General features: G+C 38.5%; 1 protein-coding gene across 2 annotated transcripts in view; it reads right to left on the bottom strand.

The window, feature by feature from the left end:
- The window catches only part of KAT6A (lysine acetyltransferase 6A), a 112610-nt gene extending 89111 nt beyond the window's left edge, over positions 1 to 23499 (bottom strand). For both annotated transcript variants that reach the window (XM_045821210.1, XM_045821211.1), the window contains exons 1-2: positions 23413 to 23499; positions 19917 to 20831 (exon numbers count right to left, since the gene is read on the bottom strand). In XM_045821210.1, coding sequence (XP_045677166.1) covers positions 19917 to 20516 — 600 coding nt within the window. In that variant the 5' untranslated portion in view covers positions 20517 to 20831; positions 23413 to 23499. The remainder of the gene's footprint in view (positions 1 to 19916; positions 20832 to 23412) is intronic.
- Positions 23500 to 25691: the final 2192 nt, after the last annotated feature.

Genomic DNA, 25691 nt, shown 5'->3' with positions numbered 1-25691 from the left:
TATTTAATGGCTAATCCTAGGTGATTCACAATGTCAGACACATAGGAGGCACTTTGTAACTGAAAACAAACAAACAAACAAAAAACCTTTCCTTAAATTCAAACACAAGTTACTATCATCCATAAAACAGTATTTGCCCAAGAGCAATATAAAAAAATAAACACTTTATCTTCAAGGTGCTTAAAAATTAGTATATCTAGAAAGCCCTCCATGCCAATCTGCAACTTCCTGTAAGTTTTACAGGTACATTTCAACTACTGGATTGTCCTCTCCTCTTAGCAGAGACATGGGTAATAAAAAGTGGTGAGCGAAACGTATATGTTTAAGAGTACTTTATTTAAAGGTTTTCTTTTAAAAAAGCATTTTCATTTAATTTTTTTAAAAACATTTTTGTCCCTTCCAGTGCCATGAACAACTGAGTCTAACACCAATTTATCTATTCCTACTTCAATAATCCAAACAGCTAAAAGCCTGATATTCTCATAGGAATCCAAGATAGCAAAAATGTTTGCTCATGCATATACGCAAACCCTAGAGACAGGGTTTTCCAATTGAAATAGACTAGCAATTTCTTTTTTCTTTAAATAACTGCCACATGTATTTTACTGCAAATGCAGAAAATCAGAGACTTTAATTGCCATTAACAACCAAAGGACTAAATTCTGAAAGAACACTAGAGCCCAGAAAAAGCATACTAGCACTACTTCCTAAACAGGTCTTAAGGGTGGTAAGAGATGGGAGTAGGGGTTGTCTTCAAATAAGTTCTGTTAGCAAAATTAAGAGGTGTAGAGGTGGGGATTCCACAATTCCCTTAATATGTTTATGTGAACTGTAAATATGCACTGTTTCCTAAACTTATTGTGACTCTGTTCTCTAAATGCATTTCAGGAACTGGTGTACCAAAGAAGCAATTTGGGAAACACAACTCTCCTACTTAATGTTTTTAAATTAGTATTAAAAGTGAACAATAAAAATTAACATCAAGGCTAATTATTCAAAGATCAACTAGAACTTTTCCTTATACAAACACACACACACTGTACATGGAGGGGCAAAAGTAGGTTTACAATTGTCCATATGGAAAATAATATAATAATTAATAAATAATAATACAAGAATAAACTGTTTCACATACTCACAACTATAAACCCACTTCTGCCCCAACCTGCATATTTTAACAATTCTTTTCAAAGCAGATTTACACATGCAAATCCTTGAAGTAAAAACATCAGCATGAGTAAACAAAACACTTTTAACATCTCTATAAACATAAAACAACAAACTGAGAGATTAATAGTTACAAATACAAAAGTAGGTATAATGCCCATAAAGGAGTCAAAGAGAACTGAAATATGAAAATGACTAATATACTTTAAAACAGAGAGGTGCTGGTAAAATAGAAGTAGATAGCTCTACTATAAAGATGGGGGACAGAGGGAACGGAAGAAATTCTTCTCCAAAGGTAACATTTGATGGTCAAGACTTTCTTCTTAACTAGGGGGAGGAAGAAAACATTTCCAAGCCTTCACATTTTTTAAAGATAGTAGATACAACAATTTAATAATAAGCAAATACAGTTGCTTAAAATATATTTTTTACGTTACTAAATTATCCAAGTGATTTTGGATCTCTGGGATGTGCAAAAAAAGATTAGAATTGCATATACTTCCATTTTCCCCCAATTATTTTTTTAGTTTATTTTTTATTGTTGTTCAAGTACAGTTTTCTGCCTTCTCCCCCACTTATTTTTCCCCCAATTATTTTTGTCAAACTTTTATTAGTTAAATTTTTCATGTAAACTTACTGAAAAGGCTCTTAGAGATATTTTTGTCATGCAGCAATAGAAAAATGTAACCAACATTAAGTATCCTTAATCTTTTTGAATTCAGAATTCATCTCTGAATCACTTTTCTATTCAGAGTTGTCAGTGCTCATTTTTTTGCTGTTGTTGCTGTTTTGTTTGTTTTTAGAGCATCATTCTTTGAACCACCCAGGGTGTCAGTGATGCAATAATTATTAAAGATTATTTTACTCTAGTCTCCAGAATTTTCTTCCAAGCTATTGACCCCATTCTGCAAGTCTGAATGCTGACACTTTCTTGATCTTAACCAGAAGGTGTCCACAGAAAGTTTCTGTGGATAAACCAGGACTCACATAATCCTAAATGGTTTATGTGTTCCCAAATTTTTATCAGTCTTTCTTTAATTGTTTAAAACACTGCTTCATTAAAAAGATACTATCAGCACTGTTTGGATACTTGATAGAGGCTATTTAGAGAGAGAGAGAGAGAGAGAGAGTACAGTCTGTTGTGAAAATAAGGAAGTTGTCCCCTGTACTGTTGACTCATCTAACAGCAGGTTTTCTATTCATTTCTATTACCTGGCACACAGTAAGCACTCCTTAAGTTCAAAGATATAGTGAATGAAACCCCAACATTCTCCAGTCAGCTTGATAGTGCTAAGATAAAAGTTCAGGCACTTCATTCATTTGTTCAATGAATATTTCAAACTATGAGCCAGGCGCCTTTACACTGAGAAATAAAGAAATAAAAAGCAGCCTTTGCCTTCAAATCTAGTAGAAGAGGCAGATGAACAGACTATCACAATACAGTGAGAAAAACATCATAGCATCAGCATGCTAAACGTAAGATGCGAATATGTTATGTCCATACAGAAAGTCACCTCACCAAGAAATGGTAGTGGATAGGTCAAGGAGGCTTAAAAGATGAGTATTAGCTACTTTTGTTTTTGTATGAAGTAGCATCCAAAAGAATAACACTCTAAACAAAGACACAGATAAAAACTGAAAGGGTCTAAAAGAGTAACATTCCAGATATACATATAATAACTGAAAAGGCAACAGAGTATGGTTAAGTACAAGGAACTGCAACAAGCTGAAAGACACAGGGTTAAAAAGAGTGTGGCAAAAAATCAAGTTGCATAAAGGCTGAGGAGTCTGAATTTTATCCAGAAGGAACAGAAAGCCACTAGAACTTGAGGATATAAACAAGGAGAGGGCATGATATTTTAAAGAGAGTAATCAGACAAAAGTATAGAGATGAGCTCCAAAAGCCTAGACTGGAGTTTGCTTGATACCATAAGCCCCATGAGGGCAGGGATTTTTATCTGGTTGGTTCACTGCTCAATCTCAAGCACTTAGACCAGTACCTGCCACATGTGAAATTTCATTAAATATTTACTGAATGAAGGGAAACCAGCTGAAAGACAAGTGCAGTAACCCAAGAAACAAAAGAAGCCGGAACTAAAGCAATGGGAGACAGATATAGGAAGCATGACTAACACTGTTAAACAACATATTTTCTTTAAACTTGTCAGTATTCCATGTCACCTTTCCCTTCTACTATGCAGCTCAAAGAGACTAACAGTATGGTAAATTCTAAGCTCTGCAAAAAATCCAAGCTGGTTTACTAAAGAGCTACAAAAATGTCATAGAAAATTGTTCCTAGTGACAATATTAAAGAAATCACAATGATTTAATTTAGTCAGAACTATAGTTATTCTTCATATCTGCTGAGGTCACAAAATTATCGGGAGTCAACATTTACCAAGTGCTCAATATATCCAGAACAAGCTATTCGGTGCTTAAAGTGCAACAAGACAAATTTAGCTCAGAAATAAATTCCTAGCCAAGAACCAGTTAACATCTAGTTAACCAATGAATGTTAAAAAAGCCTTCTCTGCATATCTATAAAGACAACAAAGACATTTAGGGGAAGTAATTTAATCTCTTTCCATGTATAAAAATAAGGGTTTGAATTGAAAGAATCCCTAAGACTTTTAGTTCTACAAGGAAAAGGTATTTCTCACCTATTTGAGATTGCCTCTTTATTTAGGTCTTGTATTTGTTTGCACATTATTTTGAAAGTGCTCCTCTTTTTATCTCCAGGAAAATTTTAAGATTCTTATGTGTAAAGAACATTCTTTCTTAATTTTCCTCAGTACACAATAAACTACTTTGCAGGCAGGTCAGAAGGCAGGGAAAGTCACACCTACTGAATGCTTACCATTTACCAGTGCTCTCCTGGGTGCTATCAAACACAGTGTTCCTTACTTACCATCTCCAAAATTGTGTGAATCATGACCCCATGACCCCATGAAGAAGCTAAGTGACAAAGAGGCTAAATACTTTGCCCAAGACCACACGACTAGTTAAGTGGTGAACCAAGAAAGCACACTCCAGAGCCTAAATTCTATTTGCTACCCTAAATCATGGTAACTGATTTGAATGCTCAAGGATGCCCATGCTGCTCTAGAGCAGGACTGGGCAAACTATGACCTTCAGACCATGTCCAGCCCACCAGCTGTTTTGTAAATAAAGTATTATTGGAATCCATACCTGTTTGTTTACACATTGCCTGTAGCTGCTTTGTACAGAGTTACGTAGTTAGGTCAGAGACTACACAGCCCACAAAGCCTAAAGTTTTTACTATCTGGTCCTTTACAGAAAAAGTTTGCCAACATCTTTTCTAGAGTAGCATTCAATTCAATCAAAGCTCCACTGTACACCTAATTAGAAACATAGAGGTCGACACATCAGCCAAATTAGTTTCATTATGTTCACAAACCTGTTTCAAAAGCAGTTTTTGTACTCAGATTCTCAGAGCTCCCTGCACTTACCCCTTATTACTTCATATACTTTGTTATAATTTCCTTGGTTTCCCAACTTGACTGAGAGGAGGGTTTATCTATTTGGCATTCCTGTTACACTCCCAATACCTAGCATAGTGCCTAGGACATAGATATTAATCGGAATTCTGAATGAATGTCTGAAAATACACGTATAACTTAAGACAATCAGTCAAGAGTAAAGGAGAGATTCAGTACTACAGAAACTTACTATTCAACATGCATTCTGCACAGCCATGGAATATTTGGGAGCTTGTTAAAAATGCAAGCTCCCAAGTATTCCACCAAGTAAGGTGCAGAACAATGTATTAAGGTATGTTAACTGTGAGGAGAAAAACAAAGGGAGAAAGTGAATACATAAGGTAAATATTTTTATACACACAATCTCTTTAGAAGGTAGAAAAGAAACTAAACTTACTGGCTGTCTCCCAGGAGTGGAAGTGGTTAGTGAAGGAATAAGATTTAGAATAATCCTTGTCATGTAATACTCTTTTGTACTTTTAAATTTTTATGTACTAATGAATGTATAATCTACACTGGGGAAACAATTTCTTAAACTATTAAAAAATGCTATATGGTTAATAGACAACAAATATTACCTTGAAGGAAGTAGCAATTGGTTCTTTTCACCCGAGTTATCAAACATTTGCAGAAAACATCTGAAACTTTCTCCTTTTATTTTACACAGGCTATAAATTTTGAGAGGATAAATGGTTTGGCTTCTAAGTTTACTAAGAGAGTTAATACTTTTTAAAAATCACCCTAATTCCATCACTCCCCCCTCCAGTTTAAACCTTTTTAATTGACAGTTTCAATTAAAAAACATTTTCTGAGTATCTTACAAAGTGCCAGGACCTGGATACATAGATTAATAACACATATGATTTGATAAATACTTTGAGAGATGTATGTAATAAATGTTAAAGGAGCATCTACTTTGTTTAATGTTGGTCATTTTCATGAACATGAGGCAGCATGATGTGGCTGAAGTAGTACTGGTCTTGAAAGAGACCTGGGCACCAGTTCCATTCATTCCCTTAACTAACCATATAATTCTGCATAAATAAAACCTGGCTATCATAGCACCTGGATTGCCTTCCTTACTATAAAAATGTTATATAAAATATACATGAAAGCAAAATTCTTTATAATCTGTGAGACACTTCAGAAACACGTTATTACCACCCATATGAAGTTTTGGAGGAAGACTTTATTTTTTTATTTCCCCCTTTCCTTCTCTAGGTTTCTTGGCTGAAGTTAATAGTTCTCTGCTTAGCTGAAGTTATCAGAAATAAAATGATTTTTATCATTCTTTCAAAGATAGATGATGGAGCAAACCCACTTGTAAAACATTCAAAGGGAGTAAAAGATAAGTTTTTACTGAAAATTACATATATAAAATCCCAAACAGACAAAAGGAGGTATTCAACAACTAAAAGCTGGAGCTGACACAACACATCTATCTACCAAGGCCTTGATGCTTTTACAAATGAAGGTTAATGTGAGCAACAGGCAGCCTAAAATGACAGCAATGAGAGCAAAAAGGGCCAATACAGAGGAACTATGGAAGTGCCAACAGTTGTGGTTGTGATGCTAGCCACCTTGCAGCCTTCTTAATGATGTGCTTTGTTAGTGCTCCAAGTCTGAGTTGTTAGTTTAAGATCTTGGTCTGTTATTATGCAATGAGAGGAATGTGTTTACCTCTGCCTCTACTGATGTTACTTGCCCTGTAGAATAATTCTTCAGATAAAACATATTCTTTCTTCTACGATTAAAAGGAAAAAAAAATAAATGTATCCTGCTGGCTTGGAGGTTACCCTATCACAAACCTTAACCATATAAAATCCTAAGGAATGTTTGCTGAGGAGAGCAGTGGCTTCAAAACCAAGACCTAAAAGTTAGACATGTGATTTGGTGTTTTATTCATCTTCAATGAAACATTTATTATGAGTCTACAATGTTTTGCTTCTAGGCCTTTGTACATGCTGTTCCCTTTGCAGGAACCACTCTCTTTCCCACCCCACCCATGAGCTTCCCCATCTCACTAATCTCTCACATGTGACTTCCTCTGAGAAGACTTCCCTAACTCCCCCCACCCTGTGCTTCCACTAAACTGTTTTATCCCATCAGAGCACTTATCACCACCGGTGTTAATTACAGGGACTCTATTCCTTTACCCATGACCTATACTCACTGTGCTGGCACCTGGAAGATGTTCCACAAATACTTCTAAAGCATACTAGACATTGTGTTAGATAAAAAGGTATACAAAGATGAAAAGCAAGATCCTAAATTCACTGTCTAGTAGGAGAGAGAGGCTAAAGCAATGCAACGCAAAATAAGCTATGAGGGAGGAATGTATAGGGAGGGTATCAGGAGCGTAGAGAGCTAGCTCTCTGAGTCAGCATGCAAGCAGAATGGGTGAAAGAAAGAGAAGGAAGAAGCTGAAAGAGTATATGCCTGAACAAAGTCTGCAAAATTCAATCAGAGCTTGAAGAGGTGAAGAAGACAGAGAGGATGATCATTTGAACAAGTGTCACCACTTGTAGGAGCAAGAGAAAATAAGGTGGATCTAAGGAAATGCAAGTAGTTTGGAATACTCAGTGGTTCTCAAACCATAGAAAGCACATGATTCCCTTGGAGGGTTTATTAACATACAAGCTGCTGGACCGCACCCCAAGTTTGTGATTCTGTAGCCCAAGAATATGACCCAAGAATTGCATTTCAAACAAGTTTTCAGGTGGCACTACTGCTACTTCTAATCCCAGGACCATACTTTGAGAACCACTGGTATAATGGAACACAGGGAGCATACAAAGAACTACCAGTAGACAAGTATGGAGCAATGCAAAAAGTGCAGAAGCAAGTTAAAAATCACATATAGGCCTGACTAGTGTGGCTCAGTTAGTTGAAGCATCACCTGTAAACCAAAATGTCACAGGTTCAATTCCCAGTTGGGGCACAGGCCTACATTACAGGTTCCATCCCCAATCAGAATGCATGCAATGGGCAATCAATATTTCTCCTTCACTTTGACATTTCTCTCCCTTTCGCTCTCCCTCCCTTCTCTTCTCTCTAAAATCAATAAGCATGTCCTCGGGTGAAGACAAAAATATTGGCACTAAAGGATTTTAAAAAAAGGAGTAAATTTAATTTTAGAAAGATGATAATAATAGCTAACATTTATAGAGCACTGGACTTTATATATTCTGTACTCTCTACTAACTACTAGGCATATGTGGCTATTTCAATTAAATTATAATTAAATTTAAAATTTAGTTCTTTAGTCAATCAGCCTCACTTCAAGAGCTGGCCACTGTATTGAGCACAGATACAGGACATTCAACCACCACACAAAGCTCTATTAGACAACACCAATATGTATTGACTCATTAAATCTTCATAACTTCATTATGAGATAGGTACTGCATTATCCCCATTTTATAGAAAGCAGAATGGCAAAGAAAGATTAAACCAGTTACCCAAGGTCATAAAACAAGTACTGCCAATATGAGATGCAAATCCAGATGACCTGGTTCTTGAGCCTGTGTTCTTAATTGCTTTCTAATAAGATCATTCTTGGCCATAATGGAGACTGGAAGGAGAGGATGCTGGAGGAAGAAAAACCAATGAGGAAGCTTTTAAGGTAAATCAGGAGAAAAATGGAAAAAAAAACTGTATTAAGAGAGTAGCAGATGGAACACAGGTGAACTAAAAGAGATGTTAACTTCCAGCCAAGATGGAGGCATAGGTAGATACAGTACTTCCTCGCACAACCAAAAGAAGGACAACAAATTTAAAAACAAAAAACCAGAGCTGCTAGAAAGTCAAACTCTATAGAAGTCTGACAACCAAGGAGTTAAAGAAGAAATATTCACCCAGACTGGCAGGAGGGACGCAGACAGGCAGTGGGGGTGAAGAGAATGCACAGCAAGGCACGGCTAGAGGACCAGGCAGGGGAGATGGCAGCTGGTGGTCCCACATTTGCATGCAGATAAACAGTGGGGAATAACTGCAAAGTGATTATTGCACAACCCAGGGTTCCAGTGTGGGGAAATAAAGCCTCAAAACCTCTGCCTGGAAAAAACTGTGGGGGTTGCAGCAGCAGGAGAAACTCCCAGTCTCACAGAAGAGTCTAGTGGAGAGACCCACAGGGTCCTAAAACATATACAAAGCCACCCACTTGGGAATCAGCACCAGAAGGCCCAATCTGGTTTCTGGTAACAGGGGAAGTGACTAAAAGCCAGCTGAAAGCTAAGCAAGCAGCATTGTTCCCTCTCAGACTCCCCGTCCCGCCAACAGAAGCACCAAAAGGCAACAAAGTGAGTTGCCCGACCCTGGCGAATACATAACGCTCCACCACTTACAACATAACAGGTGCACAGAGACAAAGAAATATGGCCCAAATGAAAGAACAGATCAAAATTCATGTAAAAAAAACTAGGCAATGAAGAGATAGCTAACCTATCAGATGCAGAGTTCAAAACACTGGTAATTAAGATGCTCAAGAAATGGTTGAGTATGGTTGCAAAATAGAGGAAAAGGTGAAGGCTATGAGAAGTGAAATAAAGGGAACCAACAGTGAAGGGAAGGAAGCTGGGACTCAAAACAGTGATTTGGAGCAGAAGGAAGAAACAAACATTCAACCAGAAAAGAATGAAGAAACAAGAATTCAAAAAAATGAGGAGAGGCTTAGGAACTACCAGGAAAACTTTAACGTTCCAACATTCGAACCATAGGGGTGCCAGAAGGAGAAGAGGAAGAGCAACAAATAGAAAACTTATTTGGAAACATAATGAAGAGAAAATTCCCCATTCTGGCAAAGGAAACAGACTTGCAAGTCTGGAAAGCTTAGAGAGTCCCAAAGAAATTGGACCCAAGGAGGAACACACCAAGACACACCATAATTACATTACCCAAGATTAAAGGGAAGGAGAGAATCTTAAAAGCAGCAAGAGAAAAGGAGACAGTTACCTACAAAGGAGTCCCCATTAGACTACCAGCTGATTTCTCAAAAGAAACCTTGCAGGCAATAAGGGCCTAGACAGAAGTACTCAAAGCCATGAAAGACAAGGACCTATATCCAAGATTATTCTATCCAGCATAGCTATCATTTAGAATGGAAGGGCAGATAAAGTGCTTCCCGGATGAGGTCAAGTTAAAGGAGTTCATCATCACCAAGCCCTTATTGTATGAAATGTTCAAGGGACATTCTAAGATAAAGAAGATGATCAAATCTATGAACAATAAAATGACAACAAACTCACAACTATCAACAACTATGAACCCAAAAAACAAAAACAAAAGCAAACAACTAGAACAGGAACAGAATCACAGATATGGTGACAGAATCACATGGAGGGTTATCAGCAGGGAGGGAGGGATAATGGGAGAAAAGGTACAGGGAATAAGTAGCATAAATGATCAGGGCAAAATAGACAGGGGGAGGTTAAGAATAGTATAGGAAATGGAGAAGCCAAAGTCTTATATGTACAGCCCATGGACATGAACTACAGAGGCGGGGAGGAATTCTGGTGGTGGGTGCAGTCCTGGGCAGAGGGGAGGATAGGAGAAAAAAGTAATGAGACAACTATAATAACATAATCAATAAAATATACTTTTAAAAAAAGAGAGATGTAAAAGTAGGACTGTGAATGAAAGAACTGAATACAAAACAAGTGCAAATGAGGTGTACAAGTTAATAACAAAGTTTGTTTTAGTAATCAGAGCCAATGGCAATGCCTCTCACCTCAGTAAGAAATCAGAAGATCAAGTGGGAAGGAGGTGATAAATTCCACCTGGGTCATCACAAATTTGAAGTGACTGAGTTAAGACACTACATAGTGACATAAGTCCGGAATGAACAAGAGAGGTTTGGATTCTGATGAATTTACCACAGGGAAAATAGTTGAGAGAGAACTCAGGGATGTTGAAACAATAAAAAGTGCACAAAGAACAACACCTTAGGGAATCCTACAAGTAAGATTTCTTAAAAAGTCAAAGATGAAAAGCCAGTAAACTCAAAATGAATTACCATTAAGATGGAAGGAGCAGGGAAGACACCTAGGAAGAAAGAAGTATCCCACAGGCCAAGCAAGGAGAGAATACAGTCAACAAGTGCCAAATGCTGCTGAGAGGTCAAGTAAGATAAAGACTGAAAACTGTCCACAAGAACTCTAAGTGGTGCCCTAGGGCCAAAGGCCAGATTGCAACAGACTTGCAATGAATATAGAGTTTATTTTTTCCCAAGAAGCTTCAAAATGAAGGAAAGGAAACAGATAGGGTGTAGATGGAGAGAAGGATCTGAAATGGTGTTTTTGTTTATTTTATTCTAAATTGATGGGAGAGACTTTCCCAATCTAAGGGGTAAAACATGACAAGACTGAGAACATTATGCAGATGAAACAAGTGCCCTGAGACAAGAAAGACCAGGATCCCGTACATAAATGGAGAAATTAGCCCCTGTCAAGACACTTCTTTCACATCCTCTGAAAAGGCAGCAAAGGGTATAACAGTAAGTACAGATGTTTTCAGGTTAATGTGGAAAAGGTATAAGTTTCATGAGCTCATACACCTGGATAGGTTCTATTCTAAGAAGTAGGACATGACAGTCTGTTAAAAATGAAAAAGGTAAAAGGGTTGGAGGAAATGCTCAACTGCTGCAAGAGAAGACTACAGACACAGACATACACCCCTGCCCCAAGCAGAGGGTAGAGCTGAGATTAGAGGCCTCAAATTTCTAAGTGGCACCCCACTGCATGGTTTGTGCAATTTTCTTCAAAATGATAAACAGCCCCATATTGAAGCAGGGAGAGAAAATGGTTGGCTTAATTTCAAGGTTTGAGTTTGTCAATTAGATGTAAGAGTAAAGTATGTAACTAAGGTGATTAACCATAACACCAAGTAGATAAAAGAAAAGGCATTTGAGTGGTGGGAGGGGGCATCCATCATATTCACAGGGAACCTTCTCCAAACTATATATGTACTGTCTGAGACCTTGATGAAATAAAAGAGCAGGTATAGTTGGAGTTAGGAGAGAGAAAGGTGGAACCGAGGCAGTTATGGTCAGGGAGTAGGATAAAATCAAGTTTGGGTTTCCAGAAGTACACTGTCCTGGGTTCAAAGTGTGCTCATGAGCATAGGTATGATGTTGTTTCCTGTATTTGTCTGAATTTCAATTATTAGATAAAAAGTGGCTACTCCTTCTGACCCGACTCCCTCAGCCACTTTCCGCTACACTACACAGATGTTGGTTCTAAGCATTAGAGCAGTGGTTCTTAACCCTGGCTGTACATTAAATGCACACAGAGACTTAAAACAAAACCGAAATCTGGGCCCCAGTGGCAGGGTGTAATTTAATTGGTTTGGGTTTACTACATTTTAAGGTTCCTCTGGCAATTCTAAAGTGGATTCAGTGTCAAGACCTCTGCTTTAGAAAGAACAGGGCTTTAGACTTATGTTACAAAATTAAAGAAAAACTGACTGGCATGAGAAGAAATAACTAAAGCAGGAAAACAGTGAAAGAGGATCTAAACTGTTTAGTAAGTCAGATATTTAAAGATGTCCTGAATAGAAAAGTTGGGAAACCATTAAAGCATAGCATCACACTCAACACACACACAAAAAACGTAATGTTTGCAAGAGTTCTGTTATAGGTTGTAGAAAATTCAGGAGTTAAATGTTCCACTGTAGGCCAATGACTAAGAAAAAAAAAACAAAACCCTACACTCTACTAAGCAGAAAGAACTGAAAACCAACACTTAGCAGCTCCTCTAGGTCAAGAACTGTTCACAGTTCACTGAAGGAAACAAGCAGGCTATAGGATAAGCGTAACAATACCCCACATATATGGAAACCATCTCTTCTGCACAAAAGGTAAACAGCAAAGGAATCAGCTGTCTTTCACATATACAAAGATTTTAAGTTTTTTAGATGCCAGATTTTCTACTAGGAGTCATTTTCTCCTTAACAATTTTTGCCAGTACTCTTAAAACCACCCAAATAACTGTCCTCAATCTTAACCTTTACTTCCCACTATTCCATTTGCTAAATTTTATGACAAAGTACTGCAGAGATGAACTGTTACCATAAAGACCCAAAATGGCAAACACGATCTGTTGTATACTACCTTCCCCGTAAAGTTTGTGTACTGGTGTTACAAATCACCCAGAATCAAGATACTAAATATGCATAACAATGAGTGACAGACTGATACTCTTAATCCACCCATACTTAGTCATGCTTTTTATATGAATTACTTCATTGACAAATAGAAAGGCTTGTACCTTCCTGTCTCAGTATTAAAATTTTTACATTCTAACCAATTATCCAAGTCACTCACAGGTCATCTGTGTTGTACACTTTCTGAAAATCAGACTTAACTGTAAGTGGACATTTTTTCCCAAAACTCAAGGAGTACTTTTTCTTCCCACATTAAGGTAGCGCAACGTGTTCTCCTTCTAATATTTAGCTAAACATATAAGAAGACCTTCTAATTCCTCTGATTTGGGGCAATAAGAAAGCAGTCTCTCCCCTCCCCCTTCAAAAAAATTGTTTTGACTTTTAGAGTATATAGCTATCTTCATACACTGAAACAACCAGATTTACATATGTGTGGTTTATAAAAGCCACCAAAATTCTCTAAACCAGGGTTTTAGTCTGTGGTTTCCATGAAGGAAGAGTGTTCTAACTACATCAGTTTATACTCATTGCTCTCTAATCCTATAAAGCAGTACTACAGTCTAATGAAAAAAGCACAGAACAGAGAAGGGCCTAACCACTTCTCCCAGATTTGATTAACTTGCTGTGTGGCATGCAAAAAGACACTTAAATCTCCTTAGTGTTCAGTTTCTCTAGAAACTGATCAGAGTCATTGTTACCCAAAAATTAGAGTCATTGTTACCCAAGATTGCTATAAAATTCTACAAAATGCAGAAGACTCAATTCTTCTTTGTAAGAAATTATCTATACTTTGAAAACATAAGATAATTAATCCATCTGTAAACTAAACCTTAATCAACATTACACTGTGATTTATTTTTTCCTAGGAAGTCTTTTTTTTTTTTTTTAATTTCTGGCAGTTAAAAACTATTCTGACCCAGAATATCATTCTCCAAATCTAAATGCTACACTATTATAACCTCTATGCTTAATTTCATCCCTTACTACAAACTGTTTTCTCACTTGTTCCCTAATGAAGTTGAAAGCAATTCTTTGAACCCGAATTTACAGAGTTATGTATAGTGCTGATGAAAGCCATCTGTTGGGAACTATGACTTTCCTGTCAAAGGAAAACCAGAACAAAACCGCCTAGATATTCCTGGGAACCAGCTGCAGCTGAAGGAGTCCTAATCCTGCTCGAGCAGGGGAAAGCAGAGGAGCTGAAGTTGCTGCTGGTCTAATTCATTTGCTGCAGATCCTTTGTGAACTGACTCCACCCTGAGTAGCCAATTGGTAAACAACTGTACCAGTATGAGGCTCTTAATAATTCCTATATGTAAGATTTGTTTCTTAAAAAATTTTAAATCAGAGCATGAAAAGTATTCATTAAGAAACACTTCCCAGTTCACTAGAAAAAACTTTTTAATTCAACTTTAACCAGCAAATTTGGCATCCAGATTCATTCAGTGCTCTCACATAGCTAAGAACCAAGTAAGTGTAAAAAATATACTTTCTCCAATACTCTAAATAGGAAGAGAAAAAAAATTTGTCAAGGATAGTCTTACAAACTCAAGAGGCCTGGAATGATATAATTTTTTTCCATATTCATAAAACAGTTCCTGTTATCTATTCGCTTTCAAAGTATTAAAAATAAATGTAATGTAAAATAGTGGAGGCCCTTGTGTCACCATGAACTAAATAAAAGAAAGGATAAGGGGAAAGATAATATATTTTGCATACATTCACTTTCCATTTGGTGTCTTATGAGAAACAATAATGAATATTTGTATTATTAAATGCTATTAAAGAACTATTATGTAAATATATTATGGCTATAAAACTTAACCATGTAAAGTTCTTCTGAAACTTCAGTAAGAAAGTACATGTTAAAGCACTCAGAACAGTGGCCACCACACTGCTAGCCCTTAACAAATGTTAGCTATTAATAGGTTTCTATAAGCGACTGCTTACGTTCTCCTGACTTACTGATATAGGACAAAGAAAGAGGTGAAGATGTTTAGATCCTCTAGGTCTCTAATTCCTAAAGCAATTTGTAGCATCTGATGTCTTTATTAATTTCTTCTCTTTATTTCATCAATTTATTAGAAGTTACCCACAGAAGAATACAATGCTAGTAACTGTAAGTACAAGAATAATGTCTAGGTGTGTGCATAGAAGTTTTAGGTATAGTAGTTTTGATTAGCAATGACTAAACCAAAGGTTGTTCAGTGGCTCAAGTTTTCTTTCACAGTGTGTTATTGGCTGAAAATTACCAAAACACACAGAATTCATACACTAACTAGAAGACCAAAAAACTATCTGTGGAGTTGGTGAATTTAAACATACACTGCATTATAAACATGATCTCTAACAGTTATTTTTAAATTTGTTTTTGTCTTTTTTAATATGAAGCCTGGTGAGAGCCAATTTCTAACAACATATATACTTAATCTACCTCAATGACTTGTTAGTGACAATTTTTTATTTCTAGCCAGCTTCTCCTCAGGATGAAGAACCTTCAGAGTCACCAAAATATGGTATAAACAGTGATGTAATAAATGTATAAAAATTGTGATTATTGAGATTAGTTGGTTGCAAACTCAAATACACATTACCCATGTCCCTATGTCCTTGCCATGAGATAAAAACCACAATTCACTATACATGGTTAGGATAATTCTCTCTAAAATAATCCTTATTTATTTAAAAACTGCTATGTCAGCATCATCCTCCATTCCCTCCTCTATAATGTAAGAAATAAAACTTGTAATTTTTAAAAGTTTCCTTCCCTGGCTGGTGTGGCTCAGTGCATTGAACACTGGCCTGCAAACTCAAAGCTCATAGGTTCAATTCCCTGTCAGAGCTCATGCCTGGTTGCAGGCCAGGTCCCCAGTTGGGGGTATGCAAGAGGCAACCAACTGATGTTTCTGTCCCGCCCTCCCTTCCCCTCTCTCTGAAAATAAGTAAGTAAAATCCTTTTTAAAAAAAGTTCCCTCCAAAATGTTTCCCAATTACTACTAAATACACTTGCTTGCATGCTCTCACTAAAAAATCTTAATATAAAAAAATCTTTATAGTTTGAATAGAGATTTTTTTCACTTATTTACCACCACTTTGTCTCTTCTCAACATTTTTATAGCATCTTTTCCTTTTGATGGTTTGTAATTGGTTTTGTTTTTTTTTAAATGACCAATCATTCTGTCAAGTAGTTAATACATCTCTGAATTTAACAGCAAGTTAATACATCTCTGAATTATGAAAAAGTATCACAGCAACAGGATACTGAATATAAAGTTTCTAAATATAAACAATTTTATAATACCACTATTCTAACATAAATGTGAAGCAATTTTTCTATAAATTATAGGCCATTTTCACATAACTAAATCAAAACTTTATCATTTTTTAACTCTCATAAGTTGCAAACATATTTCCATTCTAATCAGATCTCTATACCAAAAATCTAAGATCCTGCTTATTCCATAAATTTACAATGCCAAGTTCCAATAGCAAAATAATTTGGACTGTATGCTGTCTTAATTCACCACAGGGCCTAAATTCTAAATGCACTGTTTGTGGTAGACATCTAAATGTTTGCTGAATGAATAATAAATAAATGAAGTAAATGAGCACATATTATAGTAATATTTACATTTCAAAAAGAAAGAAATTTACAAAGACGAAGTTGTTATTTAAGCCAGTTACACACTATTACCCTCACCTATATCCCACAATTTAAGGGAAAGCAACATTTTGTCCCAGATGAAAGCACACTATTACAGCCATGCATCAGATCCCAAACTGCAAATGATAAAACTTCAGTGACAACTGAAATAAAAATTAATAAGCTTAAAATTTATTTTTTAAAAATAAAACAAAATGTAGACAAACTACTTTTTATGGACCTCAGGTAGACAAAACTAGATTATTCATAATCTTTATTTCTGATACATTCTTATCACTGGTTTAAAGTCAGTTTTAGAATTCATTCAATGATAGAGAAAAAAGGGACACAAACAGTGAGTGTATGGGGTGAGGGAGAAATGTGTCCTTCCACAATTAGAGAATGTGCTATGAAGTTAACACCAAGAACACTCACAATTACGTATTTCATGCAGAGATAGGCATTATACATAAGAACTCCCAAGAAGCAGGAGATAAACTGTTATCATACAATGAACCTGAAGTCAAACGGCCCAAGTTCAAATCCTAGCTCTGTCACCTGATACCCAACTTGGACAAGGTACTGAATCTCTTTTATGTCTCACTTGCTTCATCTGTAAAATAACACTCCTACCTCACTGAGTTGCATGAGAATTACCGGAGTTAATAAAGTTAGCTTTTAAAGTAATGCCTGGTACACAGTAAACACATCATTAAGTTAAAAAAATGAATAAACTCACTATAAACTAGCACACCTAAAGCTAGGTCAGCTATTTATCTTAGAACATAGATGAAACTTTTAAATCATAGTATCCCAGTTTCTCCTCACTACCTATCGATGTGCAAACATACTTAAGTTCAAGCGTCTCCACAAAAATTCTTTAAAATATTTCTACACAGTTGATCTCATTGAAAAGAGCAAAAATTACTCAGCTGCTAAAAAATCATACATGTCTACAGTTCCTTCCAAGGGCTGATTGGAGAAGATAACACTCTAGTTCCAAGCCATTTTCAGTTTTAAGCAGAGTGCCTGACCCATAGTGGGTGCCCAATACCTATTTGCTGAATTAATAAAAGTCTATAAGTGAAGGTACTTCTGGCCTACTCTTTCCTTTCCCCATCACTGTCAAAAATACACTCTGTATATATATATTTTTTAAATATCTAGGCTCCTAACAGTAAGCCAATCAAATCCACATAGAAATTCACCGGGTAGTTTAAAAAAGAGAAAGGAAAGTAGTTAAGATACAATGAAAGGAGACAGACATACACTGTAATCTGTTTGGAGAAGGAATAATGCTGCACCCTACAGCTCACTGTATTATCATACTGAATGTGAACTTTTCATACCTTTGGGCAGGGGTGTCAAACTCATTTTCACCAGGGGCCACATCAGCCTCGTGGTTGCCTTCAAAGGGGCAAATGTAATTTCAACTCCTTAACAGTTAAGGAGTAGTTACATTTATACAATCCTAAAATTAGTTTGGCTCTTTGAAGACAACTGCAAGGCTGATGTGGATCCCCGTGAAAATTAATTTGACACCCCTGTCTTTGGGGAAAGTCCACCAGGAAATTCACTACTGCAAATAAGGATACATTTAAAAATATAAACAGATCCCACCAACTCTTCAAACTTGTTTTCCAGTAAGACCAGTACACATACATATAAGTCTACTCAATAAAACTCAATTTTCCCAAATGTATACTCCTGAAGTTATGTAACCAAAAACACACTTCTATCCAAAGCACACCAGCAGATCTGTACTATTGTAGATGAAACTCAGCTCAGCTGCGTAATAAGAATTGCTGGGTTAGATGGTTCTCCAAGTCCCTTTCAAAAGTAAAAATCCTAGGTAATAGAACTCAGATTTGTCCTACACTGCACTACACTAAACTACCTACCTTTTAAAAATATGCACAACTGAAATTTCATGTATGACTAATATTTTTTTAACTAACTAAAAAATCTAACTCAAGCAAGGGAAATTATAATACAAGCCAAGCACCCAAGTGTTCTTAAAAGAATTTATAATACTCAATCCACAGATATGACATTAAATTCATCCTAAACTATAAATTATTCCATTTCCATGCCATTAACCTGTAAATCACTTTAAAACAGTCACAGGAATTAACTGTTGTATTTTATTTCACTTCAGCCATATGTGATTAAGAAACAGTTCTTACAGATAGAGTTCTTATAGCACTGAACAGAATAAAGCATTTTAGTTATACTTGTCCACCTTGAATATTCAATAACACTCTCAATAAATGCTTAAAGCATACAAAGCTACTTTATGAATATAATTCTCTATCAGATTCATTTTAAGGGTAATAACAGTAAGATGCTTCTATTTCAAAGTTTGCAGAGAAAAAAATTAACTCTAAAATAGATCTCTAAAAGCTTGAAACAAAAATACTGTTTTTAATGTTATTTAAACAAATATCTATAGGTGGGTTATTAACTACAGTAAATTTAGATCAAGTCTCAAATATTTTTAATTATATTCAATGTTAACTTTACAATCTGCTCATCCTAGAAGGAGACTCCATGATCTTAAGCAAAATAAATATTATTTTACTACTGTATACAAAGTGTACAACTACAAATCAGAACAACTGAAATAAACATACAGCTAGGACACCAGGTCAATGGGGAAAAACAGCTATTATCAAAACTCTCCTCATCCCCAAATACCTACTTAAGGAACAAAATTTACTATTAAGAAGACATACTTTCAACCACACAAAATAACAGCATAAAACATAGCAGAAGAAGGTTTATCATCTGTGCATCGCAAGTCCCAACTCCCCAGACCTTTACTAACATAGAATACTGTATTCCTAACTCCTGCACTTTTACCTGCCATAAATAATAATATTTAGTACTCATGGCATGCAAAGAATATACGACAGAAAGCTGAAATACAAAGCGCAGAAATAAGAATTGCTAAATTTGCTTAGCTATTACTATGGGTCAGCAGAATGGGTCTCACTCCTGTCTAATGATAATCTGCAGCAAAATGGAAAACAGAATACAGGTTCTTAGGAGTCACCTTCTTCTTTTAAATTCATGCTCCAACATTCATTTGGCTTCCCATTAATTTCCACCACACAATATTAAAAGAACTTTTACAAAACAGTTTTAAAGTTGTATACTGCTTTTTAAATTCTAAACTAAACTCATTCTTTTAGGTAGATCAATAGTCTACACTTTGACTCAGGCATCAAGAATCTCAGAAAAATTAGCATCAGAACAAAGTATCAGAACATTTAGCATCTACTGAATTGTCATGCCTAGAACTCACCAGTAAAAAACCAGAGCTGACCATTTCACAAATCTCCAAACACAAAACTTGTGTAACTTCTATATTACTTCCTAGTAATGCATCTTTTAACATGCTACATCATCAGCTCTATGAACACTGATGCATATACCATTCTCACCTTATCCTTTTCATGTGGAAGGAGTGACACTGGAGGTAAAGAGGAAAGAGACTCACAACTCTCTTTCCCATCCACACTGGTGGCTTTAGTGTTGAGCCGATAAAGAGGTCCATCTTTAAGGAGTCTGCCATGGCCAACAGCACGTTTAATAGCCAATCGTAACTGCTGGTGAAAACCAGAGGCAGCACTGCCTCCAAATAATGCCGACACATCCTTCTGACCTTTCAAAAAACGTTCAATGCTTTTCAAAGTTGAGCCATCGGCCTCTGCCAAGCCATCAACTGCCCGCTTGATCAGTTTATTCCAATCTACATTTTGTTTATTGTCCAATTTTCCATGGTTTCGAGGTTTAGGAAGTGCTATTCGCCCAGGATTATCAGGATCTTTATAGGAATTGAGACCTTTATTTGAAACTTTTAAAATTGTTCCATCTTTAACACTCAACTCCAATTGTTCTAAAACAGTTTTACGATCCAAGCCATGGGATGAAGACACTGCGTTGCATATCCTTTCTTCTGAAGGACGCTGTTTTTGCTTCTTCACTTTTTTGATGGCCTCCAAAATCCATTCCGTATACAGTGGGTTAGCGAGTTTTACCATGGTGAAGGATTCGTATATCCATAGAGTCGTTATCCCTTATCCTGATGCTGAGTAAGTTTTACACCATGGAAAACAACATTCTCGGAGGCTGGGAACCAGTTAACCATAGCATACAAGTTTTCTGGCCTAAGTCCTTCCTCCTTTCACAAAATAGAATGCCTCCCCGCTTTATTTTAGAAACCAAAACAACCTGTCATTTGAAATGTCTTCAAACTTCCCAATAAATTTCTCAATAGCATCACACATGGGTCTCTTCATAAAGTCATAAAAACTCAAGAACATCTCATTTCCAGCAGAATATTGTGCACCTTATGCCTGAAAAAAAAATTAAAACAAAGTCAAATTTCTATCAAGGACCATTTTGTAAATAAGCTGTAATTGAAACATCCTAGTCTTTAAAAGCAATCAAATAGCAAGTGTTTATTAAGCACCTGTAGGAGTTTTGGCACGTTTCTATCAACACTCCAAAACAATCATGTATGTAAACCACTGGGATAAAAAAGAAAAGAAAAACATAAACTATTAGGATATAATGAGGAAACAAAATGAGATACACTACAAATGACCTTAGGCTACAAGTAACTAGAGGATGCTGGCTATTCTGTACTCCACAATCTCTGCTCACCAGTCTATAACTGAAACTCTTCCTTGACATCTTTCCCCAAGAAACTATTCAGCACTTCAACAAGTATCTGGATTAACAGGAAGAATCCTGTAATGAGAGTAAGAGTGAATCTTTCACTTTTTAAAATTCCAGACATTCAGACTGCATAAAAACAGTCACTAAGATACACAGAAAATCATTAAGAAAATTTTAAACTATTTCATGTATTAAAGAAACAAATACAATTTACACAGACCAAGTTCATATTTTAAGTACAAATTACCTTAAATATTCCAAATGGAAACAAAAACAATGCTAAAAATAGTGAAGTGTGAAAAGTACTTAAGGAATTTTTAAATAATCCAACGTTATTCAAACTTTAACAATTACATGTCAATAGCTTCTCATAGCCAAACTAAAACACTGATACTCAATATATTTGAAGGAGTAACAGCAGTCAAAATGTTCATAACCAATCTACAGATAAACTAGAAATGAAAAAGGACCAGAACCACTGTGTTCAAATGTACACACTACATATCAAATGTACAGTATGGAAAAAATGTATTCCCTGTTTGGGGTTCTAAAGAGATCTCATACAGATTCAAGATTGCTGTCCTGAAATGAACATTAATAAATAAAACAAATATACTAATACACTGCCTCTCCAGGATCAAAGTCAATATTATTCTTTCAGACAAAAGAACATGGCAGATAAAAATCTTTTTTAAAAATCACCAAAATAATACGTTCTCAATCTAACTCCTTTGCTTCCAAAAATAAATTTAACTAACTTAAGTGTTTTTTAGACCTCTGCTCTTATTCTGAGGGGCATTTACAACATAAACAATGCTAGAAAATGGCTCCCACAGCAATTATTCTTAACAGTGAAATTAAAATCCAAAGAAAAACTAATAGATATTAGGAAAGGGATCATACTATTAACTCTGATAGGAAAGAAAAGGCTGAAGTAAACACTGAAATCTGAGCCAAAATTTATTTTTAAATTAGCCAACTAAAAAGAAGCCCCCTGAGAGAGCTAAGCTTCATTTTGGTGAAAATCTCAAGAGGATAAAATTCGCAGGATTCGAGGATATTATTACTCCACGAAAGTTCGTTATGTAGACACTAACGCTAAACTAAACGAGCTGCTACAGCCTAAGTTTGAGACGCTAAGAACGTCCTAACTGATAAAGCCGGCAGGTAGAAGAATGAATGACAGTTACTGTCTCGGCAGCCGGCCGGGATTTTTCAAGAGTCTCCAGGTCTTCAGAAAGTAAAGCGCCTGCAGACTTGAACGTTAAACTCTGCAAGTACACCAGCCGCTCGAGAGAAAGCACAACTTGCTTCCGACAGACCTTCCCCGGCCTCCATTCCCCACCCCCAAACAATCTTCGCGCTCTCTTTTTAAAAGAGCGAGAAACTTTAAACACTTGAACGGCACCAACCCTGCAGCTTGCCAACGGGTACGCTGTTCCCATTAGCCGGAAACTGAACTCCGGGACTAAGTTAACCACGAAATCCCGTAAAAGAGTTAAGAGCAATGTATCCCCTTCTCCCAGCTCCTTCAAACCCTAAGCTCCACAGAGGTTGCTTTCAAGGAGGGCCTGGGGCGCGCCGGCGGCCGGGGAAGCCTGACAGGTCCGGCAGCTCCTGTCCAAACCGGCTGGCGGTTGACAGGCAGCCCGCCGCCTCCCCTGCCGGCGCCCCGGCTGACAGCCCGACAGACACAACACCACACGTGCAGCCTCCTCCGCACCACAACACCCGCCAGCCTGTCACCCCCACTTGCCTCCACAGCTCCGCTGGGACCTCCACACACCCAGCCCGAGACGGAAAGCGAGCGCCGGGGAGCGCGGGCAGGAGGAGCCGCGGCCGGCTGGGGCGGCGAGCGGCAGGGCGCAGGTGGGGCCAAGGCGGTGGGCGCGCCCCCGAGGGAGAGCGGGCTCACCCGCACAACCCAGCCCGAGGCTCCGGGGCCTGGGCCGCTGCTCGCCACCCGCCCACCCGCAGACACCCCCGGATGCGCGCAGCCAGCGGGAGGACGGCGGGATCGTTGGGCTTGCAGTGCCCCGGCCGCAGGCCGGGGGGAGCCCGGCGCCGGCCGGGCGCGAGGGGGCGGCCGCGGCGCCCCAGCCCGAGGCCTGGCGCAGAGCAGCGGGAGGCGGCGCAGGCCGCGATGGGGCCTGCAGCGGCCCGCCGACCCCGCAAGGTGGCTGAGTGGGCCCCAGAGCGGCTCAGCCTTGGGCTCGATGGCCAGGGGCGGTCAGGGGTGGCCTCTCGGCTACTTACTGGGGAGGAAGAGGGCCGGGATCCCGGGGCCCCGGCCCCGACCGCGGAGATGCCCCAAACTGACACGGCCGCCATCTTGGAGACAGTGAGCTCTGGCCGGGGGGAGGGGAGGCGAGGCGGCGGAACAGCCACGGGGGGAGGGGAAGCGTCGCGAGGGAACGGCTGCCTGGGGGAGGGAGAGGGAACAGCCTGCGAGGGAGGCGAGGGGGGAGGAGGAGGGAGCAGGAGCGCGGGAGGGGGCTGATGAGGAGCGGGAATAGCTAGGCCAGGAGCTGGGAAAGGCCGGAGGGCGGGTTGGGGAAGGGGGGCGGACAGTTAAGAGAGAAGAGCCGGCCGGGTCACGTGGGGCCGGTACAAAAGGCCAAAGCTGAAGTGGGAGGGGGACCTGGTGGGGCTATAGAACAACTGGGGGCTCTTTCTCGCCTTCACACGGTTAGGTCAGGCAGATTCTCGGGAGAGGAGATGTTCTATCCCCATTACACAGCTGGGGAAACTGAGGGCAGGCGCCAGGGTGGGGTGACATCAGTGTGGCACGGAAATCCGGTGGCTAGACGGAATCTGAACTCTTGATGGCGTCTGTGTTTACAGTGAGCAGATGCTTCCACCCCACTTCTGTGCCTTCACCCCACTTCCACAGTGACTCTCCCGGAACTTGAAATCGGGAGCTGGGGCGAAGGGGAGGGGGCAAGGGCGGGGAGGAAGTTGCCTCCCTTCATCCTTCCCTTTCTACTCGAATCACTCGCTCCTACTGTGGGAAGAAGAGGCGGTGTGATGAGAGGGGAGAGCGGGTAGAAGTTAGGTACTCAGGTCAAGCTCTTTGTCAAACCAGCACGATTTCGTTCTCCCCACAACTAAGACACTTGGACCTTATTAGAGTCATTTTTATAGCATACAGCATAGAAGTAGGGTGGTAAGACTTGCACAAGGTCACACTGGTATTTTGTGGAACACATCTGAGTTTGGAGCCTAGATCTGTCTTATTCCGAAGCCTGTCTTCTACTTATGCCCTATGCGGAACTGCTCTTGTCCGAAATTATGGCTGAACCACCCGAACTGGCACTTTTTCATGGCCTGTCTGTCCTCTACTGGCTGCAGATGTGTTCCTTTGTCTTGTGTCTCATCTAGTTTAAACTCCTTGAGGCGGAGATTGAGTCATACTTTATTTTTTTTTACTGCATTTTTACTGCATTCACTGGAAAGGTCATAAATGACAAATAAAAAGACAAACTAAATGCGTAATAATTTTGCACGTGTTTTCCTGATAATAGACCTTTATCTGCTTCCTGCCTCCTGCATAGACTTGTCTCCCCTAGCACCTCATTTTATCCCAGTTTTACCCTTTAAAGACCACCCTCTCACTGCCTTAACTTCGATGTTTACTTTCCGATGTTTTGTTGTATTATTTACCCTATTTGGCACTTAATGAGTGGCACTTGTATACATTTTATTAATATGGTTCCATATATACGCTCTTCTAGGATGTCTCTTTGCATCTCTGTAGCAGTGTACAAGCAGTACAGATTCAAAAAAAAATACCATTGCTAGTAAATGAACAATTTTAGGCCACTAAGATGAAATTTCTACCCCCAGTGCAAGCCTTGCCTTCTTTACACCACAACCTATACTTTTCTATCTCTATAGATTTTCTTCACTCTAATTCTTAGACTGTGGGATGTCCAACCCACAGCCCCGCCCAGGATGAATATGAATGTGGCCCAACATAAAATCACAAATTTACTTAAAACCTTTTTTTGAACCCTGGGTAGCATAGCTCAGTGGATTGAGCATGGGCTGTGAACCAAAGCATCGTAGGTTCAATTCCCAGTCAGGGCACTTGCCTGGGTTGCAGGCCACGGCCCTCAGCAACCATACACTGATGTTTCTCTCTCTCTCTCTTTCTCCCTCCCTTCCCTCTCTATAAATAAATAAAATCTTTTTTTTTAACTTTTTTTGCCCATCAGCTTTCGTTAGTGTTTGTGTATTTAATGTGTGGTCAAAGATAACTCTTCTTCCAGTGTGGCCCAGAGATGTGGAAAGGTTGGACACTCCTGGACCATTCAATAATAACAAAAACTTACATAGTCAGAGTATGGTCCAACCAACTCAGTATCCTACCATTGACACTGATGCTATGTGAGGTGTAAAGAGATTTACCCAATCACCCTCCACCACCCACTTCCCGCTCCATCCCCAAGTTAGGAGAGAAATTTGAAGATATAAGATAATCTATTAGAAAGGATATTTTCCATCTTAGATTAATCAGACAGACACATCCTCAG

The sequence above is a fragment of the Phyllostomus hastatus genome, unplaced genomic scaffold (assembly GCF_019186645.2).
Source record: "Phyllostomus hastatus isolate PE091 unplaced genomic scaffold, TTU_PhHast_1.1 phas_scaffold_46, whole genome shotgun sequence".
Lineage (NCBI taxonomy): Eukaryota > Metazoa > Chordata > Mammalia > Chiroptera > Phyllostomidae > Phyllostomus > Phyllostomus hastatus.
Note: the sequence above shows the minus strand (reverse complement) of the source record. Positions and strands in the feature narration are given on the sequence as shown.